General features: G+C 49.4%; 1 protein-coding gene across 1 annotated transcript; it reads left to right on the top strand.

The window, feature by feature from the left end:
* The first annotated feature begins 396 nt into the window (after positions 1–396).
* On the top strand, positions 397–14,796 carry LOC125087577 (histone deacetylase 2-like). Its single transcript, XM_047708024.1, is given in 4 exon segments — positions 397–412; positions 757–831; positions 14,235–14,381; positions 14,384–14,796. Coding segments are annotated over 4 exon segments (651 nt in total).
* The last annotated feature ends 1,319 nt before the right edge of the window (positions 14,797–16,115 follow it).

Raw genomic sequence — 16,115 nt, 5'->3', positions numbered from 1 at the left:
AGGGGCCTTGGAGACCCCCCTAGTTCAGCTCCTCATTTTGCAGAAGAGGAAAGAAACCCCTCAAAGAAGGGGCTTGTTTTTCTAGACCATAGAACAGGCTCCCGCGCCCCTCAAGGGTGCCGGATGAATCCAGTCACGAGGCTTGGCTTAGCCGCCATTTGTTGCCCTCGTGATCTTGGGCGGGGGTCCTCAGGGTCAGGGTCAGATTGGTGATAAGCTGCGTGTGTCCATGTGCTCCCCAGGATTCTCATCCAGGCCATTCTCCTCTGGTCATTTTCCTCAGTGACCCAGGCCACCTGGTTTCCCCTCAGGTTGAGCACGTGAGGTGGGAGGCCCAGGCCCCTCCAGGGCTCTAGTTCAGGCCTTGGGAGGTGCGGGAGACCCAGTCAGGGTGCCATGTCACTGCAGTGCGGTGAGGAACCAAGCTCTCACTGACCTGCGGCCTGTGGCCCACCTCGATTCCTTTGGGGACACCCCTGTGAGTGGGACTGCTAAGTCAAAGGGTAACCCTAGGTTCAGTTTTCTAACTGCTGAACTGTTTTCCACAGAGGCTGCACTATTTTACACCCTTACCTGTAAAACAGGAGGGTTCCATTGTCTCCACATCCTGGCCAACATCTGTTCTTTTGGAAACCAGATTCTTTTTCCTCTCTGACAGCTGTCCCCCCTGGAGGGCCTGCTGTTCTCTTTATATTCTGATCTCAGACGCCTCATTCACCCTCCCCTCTCCCCTCCTTCTCTTTCCTCTCCCCTCAGCCCAAGTGCTGCTGCAGGAGCTCAGACAGCTCTTCTCCAACCCGAGTGCAGGCATTTCTAGTAAATTCCCAGCTGGTGCTGAAGCTACCTTCTCAGAACCACTGTGAGAACCACAGCTTAAAGGTACCACTTCCTACATTTTGTCCTCTGAGGTCCCTGCTGGGTTCCTTCCCTTCCTCATTTGCATAAAACAACAGCTCCCCTCACCTCACTTATGCCTCAAATAGCCCTTCTCCCAGATCTTCTTAGCCAGGGGCTGTGGGATGGGCAGGGGTGGGAGGAAAATGATTGCCTTAGTTCCTCAGTTCTTAGACCCTCAGCCCCACTCTCCAGCCCCGTCTGGAGCATGAACGTCCCCTGTTCTGACCCTGGAAACAAGATGGCCTTTTGCTGGGTCCCACACCATTGCAAGAATGGTGGCCCCAGAGTAGTCTTGGGTCAGCTTCAGTCAACTTTCCACTTTGAAGCTGTTCTCAGTGAGGGACTGATTATTTTATTCCGTGCATTAAATGCCCGACAAGAGTTGAGTGTGGTGAAGGATTGCCATGGGAACACCTTGCCAATGCCTGGTGTGGGGGAGAGAGAAGGCAAGCCCTGGGCTGGAGGGCTTCTCAACCCAGCCCCAGAATCTTCCAGTGAAGCTCTGTCCAAGGTACCCAACTACTTGCACCATCCTCCCAGCTCTCACCAGCTCCTCCTCCCCTCCCCAGGTCTCCTCTCCCCAGGCTCTAGTATGGAGATCTTGGCCAAACCTTGGCCTCTGGATTTGGTGAATAGTTTCTGACATCTCAGCTCCAGCTCGGCTGTCCATCTTGCAGACAAATCACTTCTTTCTGGGGGGCCTCGATTTCCTCTTTGGTGAAACTAAACACTTGACTATAGCCATAGTTTTCAAACTGAGTTCCATAGGGTTCTGCTGAGGGTCAAGTGTACTCCAAGTCTACCACTTCTGCTTCGTTGGAGTGGTTTCACCTGTATTTACCTTACACCTAGAGATCCGATGTCAACAAAATCATTGGCCTCGAGGACCTTGAAGATTTTTCCTGCCCTGGTTTTAAGGTCTAGATTCTGTGATTCTTTGACCTCCACGTCATTTTTTTAAGTCCGAGCCCCCGTGAGTTTTTCCTCGATTTCTTGAAGCTCAGTGCTCGGGAACAAGTGTTTCTCCCGGGGCGGAGGTGGGAGGTGGCAGGCCGGGCATGCTGGCCTGCTGGCCACTGTTTCAGTCACTGACCGGTCCTGGAGGGTGTCTCTGGGCCAAGCAGATGGGGCTGGCTGGGGTGAGAAAAGGAGGTTTGAATGGATATCAACAGCCTTCTGGTTATGTGTGTGTGTGTTTTGACTAAGAAAAGGCCATCTGTGAGGGAGAACGAACCCATTTCATCATCCCTATGATAGGTTTGTGGGAAATGCCAACAAACTCACAGGCCCAGTGGAGGTGTGAGAGCAGGGATCAAGTGGGGCACCCCACCCTGCCCCACCAGGAGGGTCTTTTCTGGATATCAAGTTGTTCTCCCACAACTGAAGTTGGTATGGGACAACCAGTGGGCATAACCAGCTTCGTACTGGAACATCTGAACAGAAAAAGGACGTGCTTCTGGCACGCTTATCTGAGAGCCAAAAGGAGGTAGTTAAGACAATAAAACTTGCTGAACTGGAGGAGCTGAGGCCATTTCTCTCGGGGAGAAGTAGGCAAGGGATTCAAGTGGGTGGAAGGGAGCTGTCTGTAACCAGGCTCAGGGACACATATCCTCATTCCAGAAAATGCGATACACAGGTATTTAGATTTACAGGGAGAGAGAGGTAGGACTCTTAGTCATTTTACAGACCCTGAAGCCATGCCTGGGGCTCAGGCTATAACATATTATGGGATGGGAGCTCCTCCTGTGATGTGCCGTAAATTGTGGAACCATGGCCAGTCCAGAGGCACCGCGAATATTCAAAGGGAAGGAGGAAGGGAGTGGTGTGACAGGATTGTGTGTGCGAAAGGAGTGCCCAGGCAGTGGGAGGAAATGGGCAGCCTGCAGTGGGGAAAAAGCTCCCACCCAGGAGACTCAGGTTCTAGCCCTGCGCTGGCACTCCTTGGTTGCATAAATTTGCTCAAGCACCTTTACAGTGTACTAGAAAGGGCTCTGCAGCCAGAAAGAGGTGGGGTTGTATCTCAGCTCTTCCAATTCTCAGCTGGATGACCTTGGCAACTTATTTGAATTCCCAAACCTCAGTTTCATGATCTGTAAAGTGGGAATAACCACCATGGATGTCATTGTTTGTTGCCCACCTAAAAGCTCATCTCTCCTTTCTCCTTAGATTTTGTTTAGGTGTCACATGCTCAGAGAAGGGCCCTTCTAGCAACCTCAGTGGATAAACTACAATTGGTCTAATCTGAGTGTGGTCATGTCGTTTTCTTTTTGTTATCGCTTGGTTTAGGAGTGGACCTTAGTTCAATTTTTTTTTTAAGATTTTATTTATTTATTTATTTATTTTAAAAAATATTTTATTTATTTATTTGACAGACAGAGATCACAAGTAGGCAGAGAGGCAGGCAGAGAGAGAGGAGGAAGCAGTCTCCCTGCTGAGCAGAGAGCCCGATGCGGGGCTTGAACCCAGGACCCTGGGATCATGACCCGAGCCGAAAGCAGAGGCTTTAACCCACTGAGCCACCCAGGCGCCCCAAAGATTTTATTTATTTATTTGACAGATAGAGATCACAGGTAGGCAGAGAGGCAGGCAGAGAGAGAGAGGAGGAAGCAGGCTCCCCACTGAGCAGAGAGCCTGATGCGGGGCTCAATCCCAGGACCCCGGGATCATGACCTGAGCTGAAGGCAGAGGCTTTAACCCACTGAGCCACCCAGGCGCCCCTCTATGGTTCAATTTTAACCAATGAGATATAAGAGGAAGGCTACTGGACTTCTGGGAGGATTTTTTTTTCCTCTTATGCCAAGAAGTCCCACTGTCATCTTCCTGCCATGAATGAGGTTGGGTAAGGATGTGATGCTTGGAGCTGTGGCAGCCATCCTGCAACCATAATGTGTTAAGCCTGAAAAAGCAAGGCTAACGTATCAAGGATGGTGGAGAAGAAAAAATAGAAAGAGGACAGAATCCTAAAAGAGTTTACTGAGCTGCTTCATCAACCATGGACTGCCTATCCCTCCAGAGTTCTTATCTGAGAGAGTGATAGATCTTTATTCCACAAGACATTAGCAAGTACGCTGTTACCTACAGCTGAAATATTCCTCCCTATAACACAGCAGTCTCACGAGGTTGTTGTAAGGGTCAGCGAGATGTTAACATATAGGAGATTCCAAGCCCAGGACTTGGTTCAGAGTAGGTATTAATACACATGAGTTTCCTCCCTCTTCCCTATTTTTGTCTCTTAATTTTAGATTTTTCCTGTTCTACCAACCTCACAAGATTGTGGTAGAAAAGCAAATGAGATAATTGTTATTTATTGCCACAAAAATGCTCTAGTAACAACCACAAAACCTCAGCAGCATATCACATTAAGCATTTCTTTAGCTCACAGATTTGGTTGTCTGTGCTGTGGGCTACCTACTCCACAGGGCTGGTGGAGGGCGATGGGGCGGCTGCGCCACGGACGTCTTTCTCCACAGGGCAAATTGGGTATGTTCTCATGAGCAGGAGAGGAAGCAGAAACACACAGCATTTGTTCCAGTCTCTGCTTCCTTCCTGTTGGCTGGCATCCCATTGGTTGAAGCCGGCAGCGTGACTGAGGTGGGCATCAAGAGGTCAGGTAGGAGGAGACGCCATGCCCACATGGCAGGCACAGCCAACTTGCATAACAAAGGGAGTAAGGAAGACTTGGGCCAGGTGTTTTTATTTTTAAATTTTTTTTACAACACACCTATTATGGTAATATATAGGAAAAGACTTTATAATCTGTAAACGATCTACAAATAATAGTGATGGTGTAGAGAATAGGCCACGGAGGAGGAAGGTTACCTACAAAGTCCAGGACAGGCAAATCTATAAAGGCAGAAAGTAGATTAGTAGTAGCCCAAGGCTGATGGGGTTGGGGAGTTTGGGAGGTTGACAACTAAGATGTGCAGGGTTTCTTTTGGGAGTAATAACAATGTTCTAAAATTGATTGTGTTGATGGGTACACAACTCTGTGAATATACTAAAAGCCATGGAATTATATCGTTTAAATAGGTGAGTTGGGCAGTATGTAAATTATATTGTAGTAAAGCTGTTTTTAAGAAGACGGGGAGGGAGGAATGATTCTGGATTAAGGAGGGGAGAGGTGAAGCACTAGGTAGAGGCCATATCCCCTGTTTCCCACAAAGCTGCCAGGATGCGAACATGGGTGACCATTAAAAAACCAACTTGTTAAGGTTTTCTCTGCCACCCTTGGAAAAAAATCTCTGATTTTATCATGGATTCTGTGGGGGGAAAACCACCCTGTGTTTATAGCCATTTGCTGCATGGTCACTTTGCAGGAGTGCAGGCCCCCCTCCCCGCCCTCAAACTAGGACCTCAGTGCATGCTGGGAAGTGGAGACTTTTCAGAGAAATCACACTAGGCACCCAAACATTGGCCACCATTGGCCACCATTGTCCTGTGGAGGGGAGGAAACGTCTTTTTTTTACCCTCTTGGAAGGGTCCTTGGCTGGGTCTGCCTAGGAAACTGACAGGATAACAGAAAACCTTACAAATTAATTTAACCTATGTTCTACATGACACTGGAGCCATCAGGAAATGAAGACATGAGGGAACGTTCCACCTGAATGTTTTCTTGCGAGGTTGGATGAGGAGTGGACAGTGTGTGGAAACAGAAGATGTCCGAGAGCGTGAGCAAGGGTAGTAAGCTGGGAGAAACTTACCAAGGTCTCCTGATGTACTTCTTTCTTCGTCTTCCTCCTTCTCGGAGGATAGAATGCTCCTCCTCCTCTGGGTATAGAAAGGACTTGTCGTGAGAGGGTCTTATACAACCTGCTTCAGGGGAGAATGGTGGGGAAGTTCAGCCTCCTGCTCATGCTGTTTTCTAAGACTTTCTCCAACTCCTTCAGCTTAAAACATTCATCATGCCAAGATGCCGTAATCTGGGGGTAGCATGTCCTGAGCCCTGTCCCTTACCTCTAGGCTGGAAGGGGAGATTATAGAGGTGGGTGTGTGGAAAGGGAAATGTTAGAGGGTGAGAATGACGACAGGGCTGGTGGGTGGGGCCTACGGGGAATGAGGGAAGGAGGTGGGTTATGAGCTGGAGAAGAGGAGCTTGAAGGGCAATGTAATAACCATTTTGGGAACCAGACAAGTGTTAACTGCAAGGGGGCCATGTCTCCAGGCTCTCCTGTCCATTCTTTGAACTTGAGTCTTTAGGAAGAAAAATTGCTTTCAGGGAAAGTGGCAACTGCCCCCAGCATCCCAGCAAGTGCATGGGTACCTGGTTCAGGCTGATAGGAGCTTCCCCTTTCTTTAGAACACCTCCTTCTACCCCCTTTGGCTGCCCAACTCCTACCTGTCCCACAGGACTCAACAAAGACACCTCCTAGTCCAGAAAGCCTCTCCTGATCCTCTGGGACCCCCTTTGTGATCAATGCAGTTCTCTAGCTGAATGCTTATCATGCTGAACTGAGTTGTTTTTGGGTTAGACTGTAAGCTCCCTGTCTAATAATGCCAGAGAACTCATGTTGGCATAACCTCTGGCTGGGAAAGGAAGAAGGGAATGAAGGAAGCAGGGGAGGGGGTGGAGGAAGGGAGGAAGTGGGGAGGGAGAGAGGGTTCCACTGAACCGTAGTGAGCAGCTGGTGGGTCTGGCATAGGATGCCCATTCCTGGGACATGCCATGACCATTCTGAGCTTTGACCAAGCATTGGCATTGCCTTGGTCCCCACTGCTCCAACACTGTGGTCTGCAGACATCCCGGGCCTCCTGGAGCGATTCAGGGAAACTGGAAACAGTGGCCAAGTCTGGACCCAGGGCTTGTTGCATGGTTGCCTGGGTCCAAAATAATGAATCATGTTCCATAGGCTGGGTTCCCTGGAAGCGGAGGCTGAGACAGTTTACTGGGGATCATCACATGTGAAAGGAAGGGAGAAAAAACAGGATTGGGAAGAGGGGGAAGTGGAACTGTGAGGCCCAACAAAGGCTCAGCCAACTCCAGGGGAGCTCTGGAGTGAGAAGCGCCTGTCAGCGTGCCCTGCGTCCAGACAACATGGGGGTACCCTTGTGGCCCCTTCTTGATCAGTTATCTGGGGAAGGCTGCCTTGGGGCCAAGAGGTTCTCTGCAGCTGAGAGACCCTAAAGGAGCTGAAGACTGGGGACTCCGTGCTGAGCCTTCTCCTCCTCTCCCCTCCCCCACAGCTGGACAGTGAATCCTTGCTTAAAGGGGGATCTGGGCAGCACATCTCTCTGCCCACCATAGTCTGACAGTCACTGAAGCTACAAGTTATTAAGTCCTTATGCCAAGATATGCAATTTAAATCCTTTATAAGTGAGGAAACTGAGACTCAGAGAGGTAAAGTAACTTGCCCGAGGTCAACAGTCAGGCCAGGAAGTAGGGGAGCTAGAAAACCAGGCAGGCAGACTCTAGAAGACCCACTTTTTTTTTTTTTTTTTTTAAGATTTTATTTGTTTTGGAGAGAGAGAGAGCTTGCATGCAGGAGTTGGGTTGGATGGGGTGGGGGAGGGGAGGGGCAAAGGGAGAAGAAGGTTCCCCGCTGAGCAGGGAGTCTTCTCCCTCTGCCTGCTGCTCCCCCTGTTTGCATGCACTCTCTCTCTCTCTCTCACTGACAAATAAATAAAATCTTTAAAAAAAATGGGAAAACTCGTGAAAAAAAATATACATAAGTTGGGGGGCTGGTGATCACAAGTAACCTTCTCCCTTTAGCCTGGCCATATGCTTCTCACTGTCCCTAGTGGGGGTAGAAAAAACTGGGTCAGTCCCCTCCCCCATCATCAAGTGATCCTGCTGAGGGAAGGGACAAGCCATGGACATAGCCTCCTCTCCAAACCCCCTTATGCCCACTGAGCTGGGACTCAGTGCAGTTCCAAAGATATCAAAGGGGCTAAGGAAAGTCACCCTGCTGAGACAATTGTCACATTTTCACGCTTTTGCAGGAGGGGCTGCCGGAGGTGAGGGATGCTGGGGGCTAGAATGGGGCCTGGAGGCTGAAGCGCCTTTCTCAGTCCTGAGGCTCTGTCCTTTCAACTCAGCCTTCTGGGCTGGGCTTTGGTTTGCTCCAAGGTGAGGGAATGATTAGGACGGTTCTTTCCTGGGGCTCAGAGATCTTTTCCCAGGTGCAGGCTCTTCGGCTGGTACTGATGTACCCTAACCTGCCCGTGTCTGTCGTTCTCCAGCACGATGAAGGGGCAGAAGGACCCCGGTCCCCTGGCTGTTCTGTGGCTCCCCCTGGGACTGGGGTGTCGTGGGGATGGTGCGGGGAGCACGCTGTGTGATTTGCCTCCCCCTGGCTACAAACCCAGCCCGGGGTGCCACTCATTCTCTGAGCTTCGAGGTTTGTCCTCGCCCACGGACCCCCCCTCCCAGGCTAGTGTCCGCTCCCTCCTCGGTCCCCCTCGGGGTGGAGAGGCTGCAGAATCCATCTGGATAGAGAGCGTGGGACGGATGCGCTGTTTTTAGTTCCGTGGGAGAAGTCACAACAAGGGGTTGTAATTTCTCTGCAATTTCTCTCCTCGATGAGGCAGGCTGTGAGGAGATGCTCATCCGAGCACAGGGCCTAGGTCTGGATCCAGCTTCATGGGTGTGGCCGGGCCTCGTGACCCCTTCTGCTTCCCAGAGGCACTTGACTTTGCTCTGAACAAGGGGAGGAGTTTAGGGGCCTGTCATCCTCCCCCCGCCGCCCCCCAACCTCGGGCTGACTCACATGGCCTCAGCTCTCTTTGCCTGGAGTGGCAGCTGCCCACGCCTCTGTTACCTCTTGTTTCATGCTCTGTCTTTGCCCATGCGCCCCTGATGCCGCCCCGACCCCCAGCACGTCCGGTCAGCCCGGTCACCACTCTGACCATGTGCCTGGCCCTGTGCTATGTGCCGGAGATCTAGAGATGAACAGGCACAGCCCCCGCCCTTGGGAAGCTGACCGTGCTGGTCGGAGGGGATGCTTGCGCTACGACAGAACGTGCGGGGGGCCTTGGAGCTCACAGAGGGAAACTCTCATCTTCCGAAGCAGAGCCGGACCTCGGACCACCAGGGTTTTGCTCTAGACCAGCCAAATAGAGGGGGAATGACATTTGGGGAGAAATGCTTTTAGATTTTGTAACAAAACATGTTGCTACATTTACCTGACGATAGGACTTTCCTCCCACGCAGCAAGACACCTGGTAGGAAGAACGATTATGTAAAATAGGAAGCTTCCAGGTACATATTTAACAATAGCCTGCTCCCCAACCTCCCTAACCATATCGGGCACAACCAAGCTGATCTTTGTCCTTGCCTGGGGCCTCAGCATTGCCAGTGACAGTCCTGGTGACTAAGAATGAACCTGGGAGCAGGTGTCGCTTCAGCTGAGTCTTGATGGGCCGGCAGGACCTTGCCAAGTGGAGTTGCCGGGGAGGGGGAGGAAGTTCCAGGTGAGGGTTGGATGGAGCTGTGAAGGTACGCCCCGTTTCCAGAAGAACAAACATGGTTTGGTTGGGCAAAGGCTTAAGGGAGAAAGAGCAAGGGGTGGTCCTCAAATGGTAGATGGGGCCAAATCCTGAGAGCTTTGATGCCACACTGAGGAGGTCACAGCTTCCCACCTTCAGGCCTTTGCTCATCATAGACAACTCAAGCAAGGCTAGGACTGGGGTGTGGTGCCAAAGGAGCAACACATAAGAAGGCTCTCATTCTCAGAATCGTGCCAATGCCGGGCTTGCCCCCTGAGGCTCAGGGTCCTTTGTGCCTTCCTTGCCTCACCCTAGACCTGGCCCTGCTCAGGAGAGAGGTCACATTTTTTTAAGCTTTTGTATTCTGAGGGCCTATAATAGTCCCTGACCATGGTAGCAGACCAATAAGTACTTGTGGAACGAGGGAATGAATAAATGGGTTTTTCATTTTTCTGTCTGGAATATGTTTGCTTTCCTCATGGCCAGTTGAGGTGTGTCCGTCCTTCCTTCCTTCCTTCCTTCTTTCCTTCCTTCCTTCCTTCCTTCCTTAGACTTTATTTGAGAGAGAGAGAAAGAGTGAGAGAGAGCATGAGCAGAGAGGGGGCAGAAGCAGAGGGAGAAGCCGACTCCCTGCCGAGCAGTGAGCCTGAGGAGCTCGATCCCAGGATAGATGCTTAACTGACTGAGCCACCCAGGTGCCCTGAGGTATGTTACTTCCTTTCAGGCTGACTTCTTCCCCACAGCCCCTCCAGATAGCCCTCCCCTGAGTCCTTAGGTCTTATGTTGTACGCACATCTCATCTCCCAACCAGACAGTGCTGATCTATCTTGGAGACAGATGTAGACAGTAGGTGCTTACATTGGAGGCAAAGTCAAATCTCAGAACCCTCCCTGGACAGGCTCAGTAGTTCTAGAATATTCTGGGCCCTTGGATGGGAAGGACCAGCCACCACCGCCACTGCTGCTGAGCAACTCTTTGGGGCTGTCCCTCCTTCCCCTCTCCTTCCCTACTCTTTATGGGGCCAAGACTCAAAAGTCTCCAAACTGCTCCTTCACAGTACTCCAGCTTACCCATCCTGCTTCCTTTCCTCAGCCCCTTTGGATGCTGCTCCTGTAGTTACGAAGGCTCCAGAGGTCTTCTGAGACACCCCCGCCTCCTTGCCTTTCTGACTGACCGCACTCCTCACCAGGTGTGGAAACCACTGGCTCTTGGCTGAGAAATGAGGTTAAACATGAGCACTGCTGGGCTGTGGAAGCAGGGGGATGATTAATGACGCTACTCAGGAAGGGTCAAGACATTCGCCTTTCTGTCCAGTGGAGGATCTGTTTCAATCAGGAAGTTACTCTTGCTGCCCAAAGAAGCAGACTAGTCCCCTCCCACACTCACTCACTGCTGAACGGAGGATGGTCACGCAGCATTGTATGGGTCGTACAGTCACGAGGGACCCAGGTGGGACAGCTGCACCCGTGCACCCAGAAGGGGGCCACTGCCCCTCGTCCATCAGAACTGGCGTTCTGCAGACTATATCCCAGAGCACACCAACTTCTCACGAACATTCTTAAGAAAGAATGGGGGCTCAGGTGAACTTTGAGCAGTTATAGAGGCTGGGACAATCTGCAAATACTAGCAAAGAACTGGAGACAACACCAAATCTTTTGTACAGTGAAAACAGCATGGGGCCCCCAGAGAAGGTCCAAAGTCTGCAAAATACAGAACAGGTTCGACTTCAACCAGAGTGTCTTCTCAGCCAGTCCTGACCATACATTTTTTTTAACCAGCTGCTGTGGTTGTTAATTACACTTGAGAGGCAGTGTAGGGCGCTGGCCACGAGCTCTGCCATACTCTAGCTGTGCTCCCTCAGGCAAGTTTCTTAGCCTTGCTGGAACTTAGTTTTCTCATTTATAAAATGGAGATAATAATAATTTCTACCTCATAAAATTGTAATGATTAAATAAGCCCATAGAAGAGGGCCTGGCACAGAGTCGATGTTATAGAAGTATTGGCCAATAATGATGATCAAAACATTTTCTGCGTAATTAATTGTATTGACCTCTCATTCTAAGCCTGGAGGAGTTCCATCATTTAAAACATCAATTCTTTGTCCTTTTCATGAAGTCCAATTCAAGAACATTTCTAGATGTTATGGATACCTGGGCCAGATGGGCCCTCCGTAACTTAGAAAGCCAAGGGTCTGGAGCCCAGAAAGGCAGGCCAGGTAAGCAGCACCCTCTCTTTTCCTAGATCCCAGCCTTTTAAGGTCCATCCCTGTGTGCTTGGGTCCGAGTTACCCAGACAGAGCTCACCCTGGCTGAAGGCAGCTCTGGGCTCTGCTTCACGTTCTGAGTGTCTGCTTCTCTTCGCAATGGTGGAGAACTTTATCTCCCCTACTGGGAGGCACTGGGAAAGTAGAAAGTAGAAAGATTCAGTATTTGGCTGGGATATTTTTTCTCGCATTCCCTGGTGTAGGAATGGGAAGACAGGTCCAGAATGGTCACCACTGCTCAGGGTCCAGGAGCTGGAGCAGTGTGACATCCCTGACCAGCCTGGAAGCTGTAGGTGAGAATATAATAAACAGGGAGGTAAGAGAAGAGGCAAGTGGGGATGGGGTGCTTTGAGCGTGTTCTGGGCCATGCTGACCCTGGCCTGGGCAGCAGCTCTGGGGCAGCAATCTGTGAGTCCTCATGCCCCACACCCCTGCAGAGCTCCCTTCCTGGGTACCTTGCATTAGAATCCTATTTGCTATATTGTAACTATTGGTGGAGAGGTATGCCAGATTGTGGGGGCTGCTGATTGGGTCTGGCCCCAAAGCCTTCCCATACCCTTCCTTATTGATCAGACTTTGCTTTCCTGGCACTGTAGCCGAGGCCCCTGTGTCTCCCATCTCATCCCTTTGGACCACTTCCAATTCTGACCCGGTGGTGTTGGACAGCTCAGTCCACCTCAAGCAGCTGCTTCCTGGCCTTGAAGTCCAGGAAGCTGGCTCAGCCCTTGCACTGGGACAGCCTGGAAGGGGAGGGGAGGGACAATCCTTAAGAACTAGGGAACAAGGATAGGGTGAGAAGTGCTCCAGCCTCCAGTCCTTCAGGGGTCAGTCCTGCGGTGTACTCCACATGGCCTCTGGCGCTAACCAGCTCGAATCTCACACTTCACTGGCTTTCCCACTACCCCATTTTACTCTCCTCATGCCTGCTTCCTGTAATCACCTCCTGAATGAGAATTACCTGCATCGAATTTGTTGCTGACTCTGCTTTCTGCGGGAGGCCCGTGCAGATAGCACGTGACTACCTGACTTGGCAAAGGTGATTGGTCCAAAAGACAGGCGTGTCACCCAAGCAGGCCAATCAAAATCCTTCCGTTGGAGAAAGGGACACTGTCTTCTGCCGGAGCTGCTAAGGTTGCTAGATTCAAGTGCTTGGGTCCTGGAGAAGGCTATGGCTGTGGGGGGAGGGAGCCTGCTGTGAAAGGAAGAGAGACAAGCAGAGACAAGAGAGGGCTGGGGAGAGTCTTGGCTTTTTGAGCCCCTAGTGTGAGCTCCAGAGTTCCAGTTTCTGTTGCTTTTCCTCAGCACTAGGAGCCTGGAGCCTTCCCAGCAGAAGAGGCGGTCAAGGTCCCAAAACTGGTGTGAACTGGGGTTCTGTTACTTGCAAGTGGGAGAGGCTTGGCTAGTATCCTCCTTCTGTGTGCCCCATAGGAACAAGATCTCCCTGAGCTCACAGAATCTCCACTTTCCCTTAGATCCTAGGACGGTACCTGAAAGCATCAGGTGCTCAGGAAATGGGGTTGAACAGGTGAGTGAATGGGTATGAGTGGACCCTGGTGTGCTTTTGCTGTTCCTTCTCCCTGCTGTCAGCTGGCCTCTCAGGTGTTTTCCTATGAAATGGGACAAGATAATTAGGCTTTAGATTGTGTAGAAATTGAGAGTAAAACATTCATTGAGTAGATGATTCAGATCCCTGGTACAAGGGAAAAAAGGGGCAATGGGGGGGGGGAATTAAATGTCCTTAGTATTTACTACAAGCCCAACTAGATACATTATTTCATATAGTTTTGATAATAGTGCCTATCTTAAAACTGGGTGGGTGGGTATTATGTCTGTCTTAAAACTGTGTAAACTAAGGCATGGGGTGGTCAAGCACTTAGCCAGAGCTTTTATAAACAGTAATTGTTACACCTAGGGTTTTGTTTTGTTTTTTAAAGATTTTATTTATTTATTTGACAGAGAGAGATCACAAGTAGACGGAGAGGCAGGCAGAGAGAGAGAGGGAAGCAGGCTCCCTACTGAGCAGAGAGCCTGATGCAGGGCTCAATCCCAGGACCCTGAGATCATGACCTGAGCCGAAGGCAGAGGCTTAACCCACTGAGCCACCCAGGCACCCCTACACTTAGGATTTGATTGAAACCATCCTAATTGATACCTGGTGGTGTCTTTTTGTGGTTTTAATTTGCTTTTCCTAATGTCAAGTAAATTCTCATGTGTTGATTTGTCATTTGTATTTCTTCTTTGGTGAATGTTTGTTCAATTTTTTTATGCAGTTAATAAAATGGGTTGTTCATTGGGTTGGTTTTTTTATTGGCTTGTTATTGAGTTTTGAGATTTTTGTTTATGTTCTAGATACCTGTCCTTTATTAGATACAACATCTGCTTTGCTGATATTTTCTCTCAGTCTGTTGCTTGTCTCTTCATTTTCACAGTAGTATCTCTCTCTTTCTCTCTCTCTTTTTAAAGACCTATTTATTTATTTGAGAGAGACTGTCAGTGGAGGGAGCGACAGAGGAAGAGGAAGAAAGAGAATCCCAAGGAGGCTCCATGCCCATCATGGAGCCAAAGCAGGGCTCGATCTCACCACCCTGAGATGATGACCTGAGCCAAAATCGAGAGTCAGAAGCTTAAGCAACTGAGCCACCCATCCACCCAGGTGGATACACAATTCGTAATGTTGCTCGGTGTTGGACTTACGAGATTGCAGTTGCCCTCGATTGTGAGATTCCCAATGAATTGCCATATAATGATTACTTTGAGTATTTTGGCCCGGACTTCAAACTGCATATTAGTCCTTCAAACATGAAAACCAGAACACTCCAGAATATATGGAAAAGATAAAACAGCGTTTATTTGAAAATTTACACATGTTACCTCATGCACCTGGCATCCAGATGCAAGCTATTCCAGAAGATGCTGTTCATGAAGACAGTGGAGATGAAGATGGAGAAGACCCAGACAAGAGAATTTCTATTAGAGCATCAGACAAACGAATAGCTTGTGATGAAGAATTCTCAGATTCTGAGGATGAAGGAGAAGGAGGACGTAGAAATGTGGCTGATCATAAGAAAGGAGCAAAGAAAGCTAGAATTGAAGAAGACAAGAAAGAAACAGAGGACAAAAAAGCAGATGTTAAGGAAGAAGATAAATCTAAGGACAATAGTGGTGAAAAAACAGATACCAAAGGAGCCAAATCAGAACAGCTCAGCAACCCTTGAGCTGAGTATCTCTTGAATAGAAGAGAGTAGTATCTCTTGAATAGAAGAAGATTTTTATTTTGATAGGGTTCGACTTAACAATTTTTCTTTTCTTTTCTTTTTTATTTATTTTTTTTTTGTGTGCACTGACCCTGAATTTGAACCCAGATCTGTGGGCCTCAAAGTCCTTCTTGTATTACACTTAGCACAATATTTTCTCAACATCTATCCTCAGACCAAAGTCAGATGGGCACCACCAGAATCACCCAAAGAGCTTGCTAAACATACAGAATCCTGTGTCTGCACTCTGGGGAATCTGCTTCTGTGGCCCCAGTTTGACCTGGAAACCTGTATATTTAACAGTTTCCTGTATGGGTGATCAGCTCAGTGTCAAATGGGTTTAATGCAGGGTGCTTGGCATCCCTGAGCCTTTAAACCTGGTTATTTCTTGGCATCTAGGTGGGACGTACAAAGTGCCACTGATGGTGGCTTTTCTTGGTCTGTTTCTTATTGTGTCTCCTCCCCTTCCTTCCTCCCCAGCTCCTTGACACTGTAGTCAACATTCAGCAGATGATCAAGACATGCTTTTCAAGTAACCGACCTACCCTCCACCAGCAGGGGGGAGAGGCAGCCCGACTCCACAGCTGGCACTAAGTGGAACCAAGTAGAAACTATAATTACTGACCTCGGTATGAAGTGCTTGTGTGCAACCCCCTTGAGCTGTGGGCGGCCACTTAAGCTGGTTTCCTCAAACTCCAGCCCAGCCAGAGGGTTCCCCACCTGGAGTGACTGTTATTTTAAAGTACTTCCAAGATTGGCTCATTGGAGTTGAGAAGGACACTCTTGCAAGCGAACAGCTGTGCCAGTCTCCAAATAAAAGAAAACTGTATTCATTTGCAGTGGGAGGTGGGGATGGGGAAATGGAGTGTGTATGGTTTAAGAGCAAAACAAGTATCTAGAGCTTTTAGCAACTTTCACTGACCCGTCAGATTGTGATCTGCTTTCCCTGAGTAGTTGGACTTCCTAGGGGGCCAGAAACAAAGTTCACCTTCAAACCAGGGGCACCAAAGAGGGTAGCAGGTCAGGGAATTAGGATCTGTTGAACCGCTCCTCTGAGCCAGGTCTTTGTATTTCATTTAATCCTTTCAATAACTCATAAGGTTGATATTATTATTCATATTTTGCAGATAGGAGAAACGGAGGCTCAGAGAGGTTCTAGAACAGCCAGGAAGTGCCAGAGCCAGAATACAGAATGTAAGTGAAGCTGAGCTACTGTAATAAAGAGGTTTCAACATACAGTAGCTTAAAGAATGTTGATGTTTATTTCTCATCTAATGGTC

The sequence above is a fragment of the Lutra lutra genome, chromosome 16 (genome assembly GCF_902655055.1).
Source record: "Lutra lutra chromosome 16, mLutLut1.2, whole genome shotgun sequence".
Taxonomy (NCBI): Eukaryota; Metazoa; Chordata; class Mammalia; order Carnivora; family Mustelidae; genus Lutra; species Lutra lutra.
This window is presented reverse-complemented; position numbering and strand designations above follow the sequence as displayed.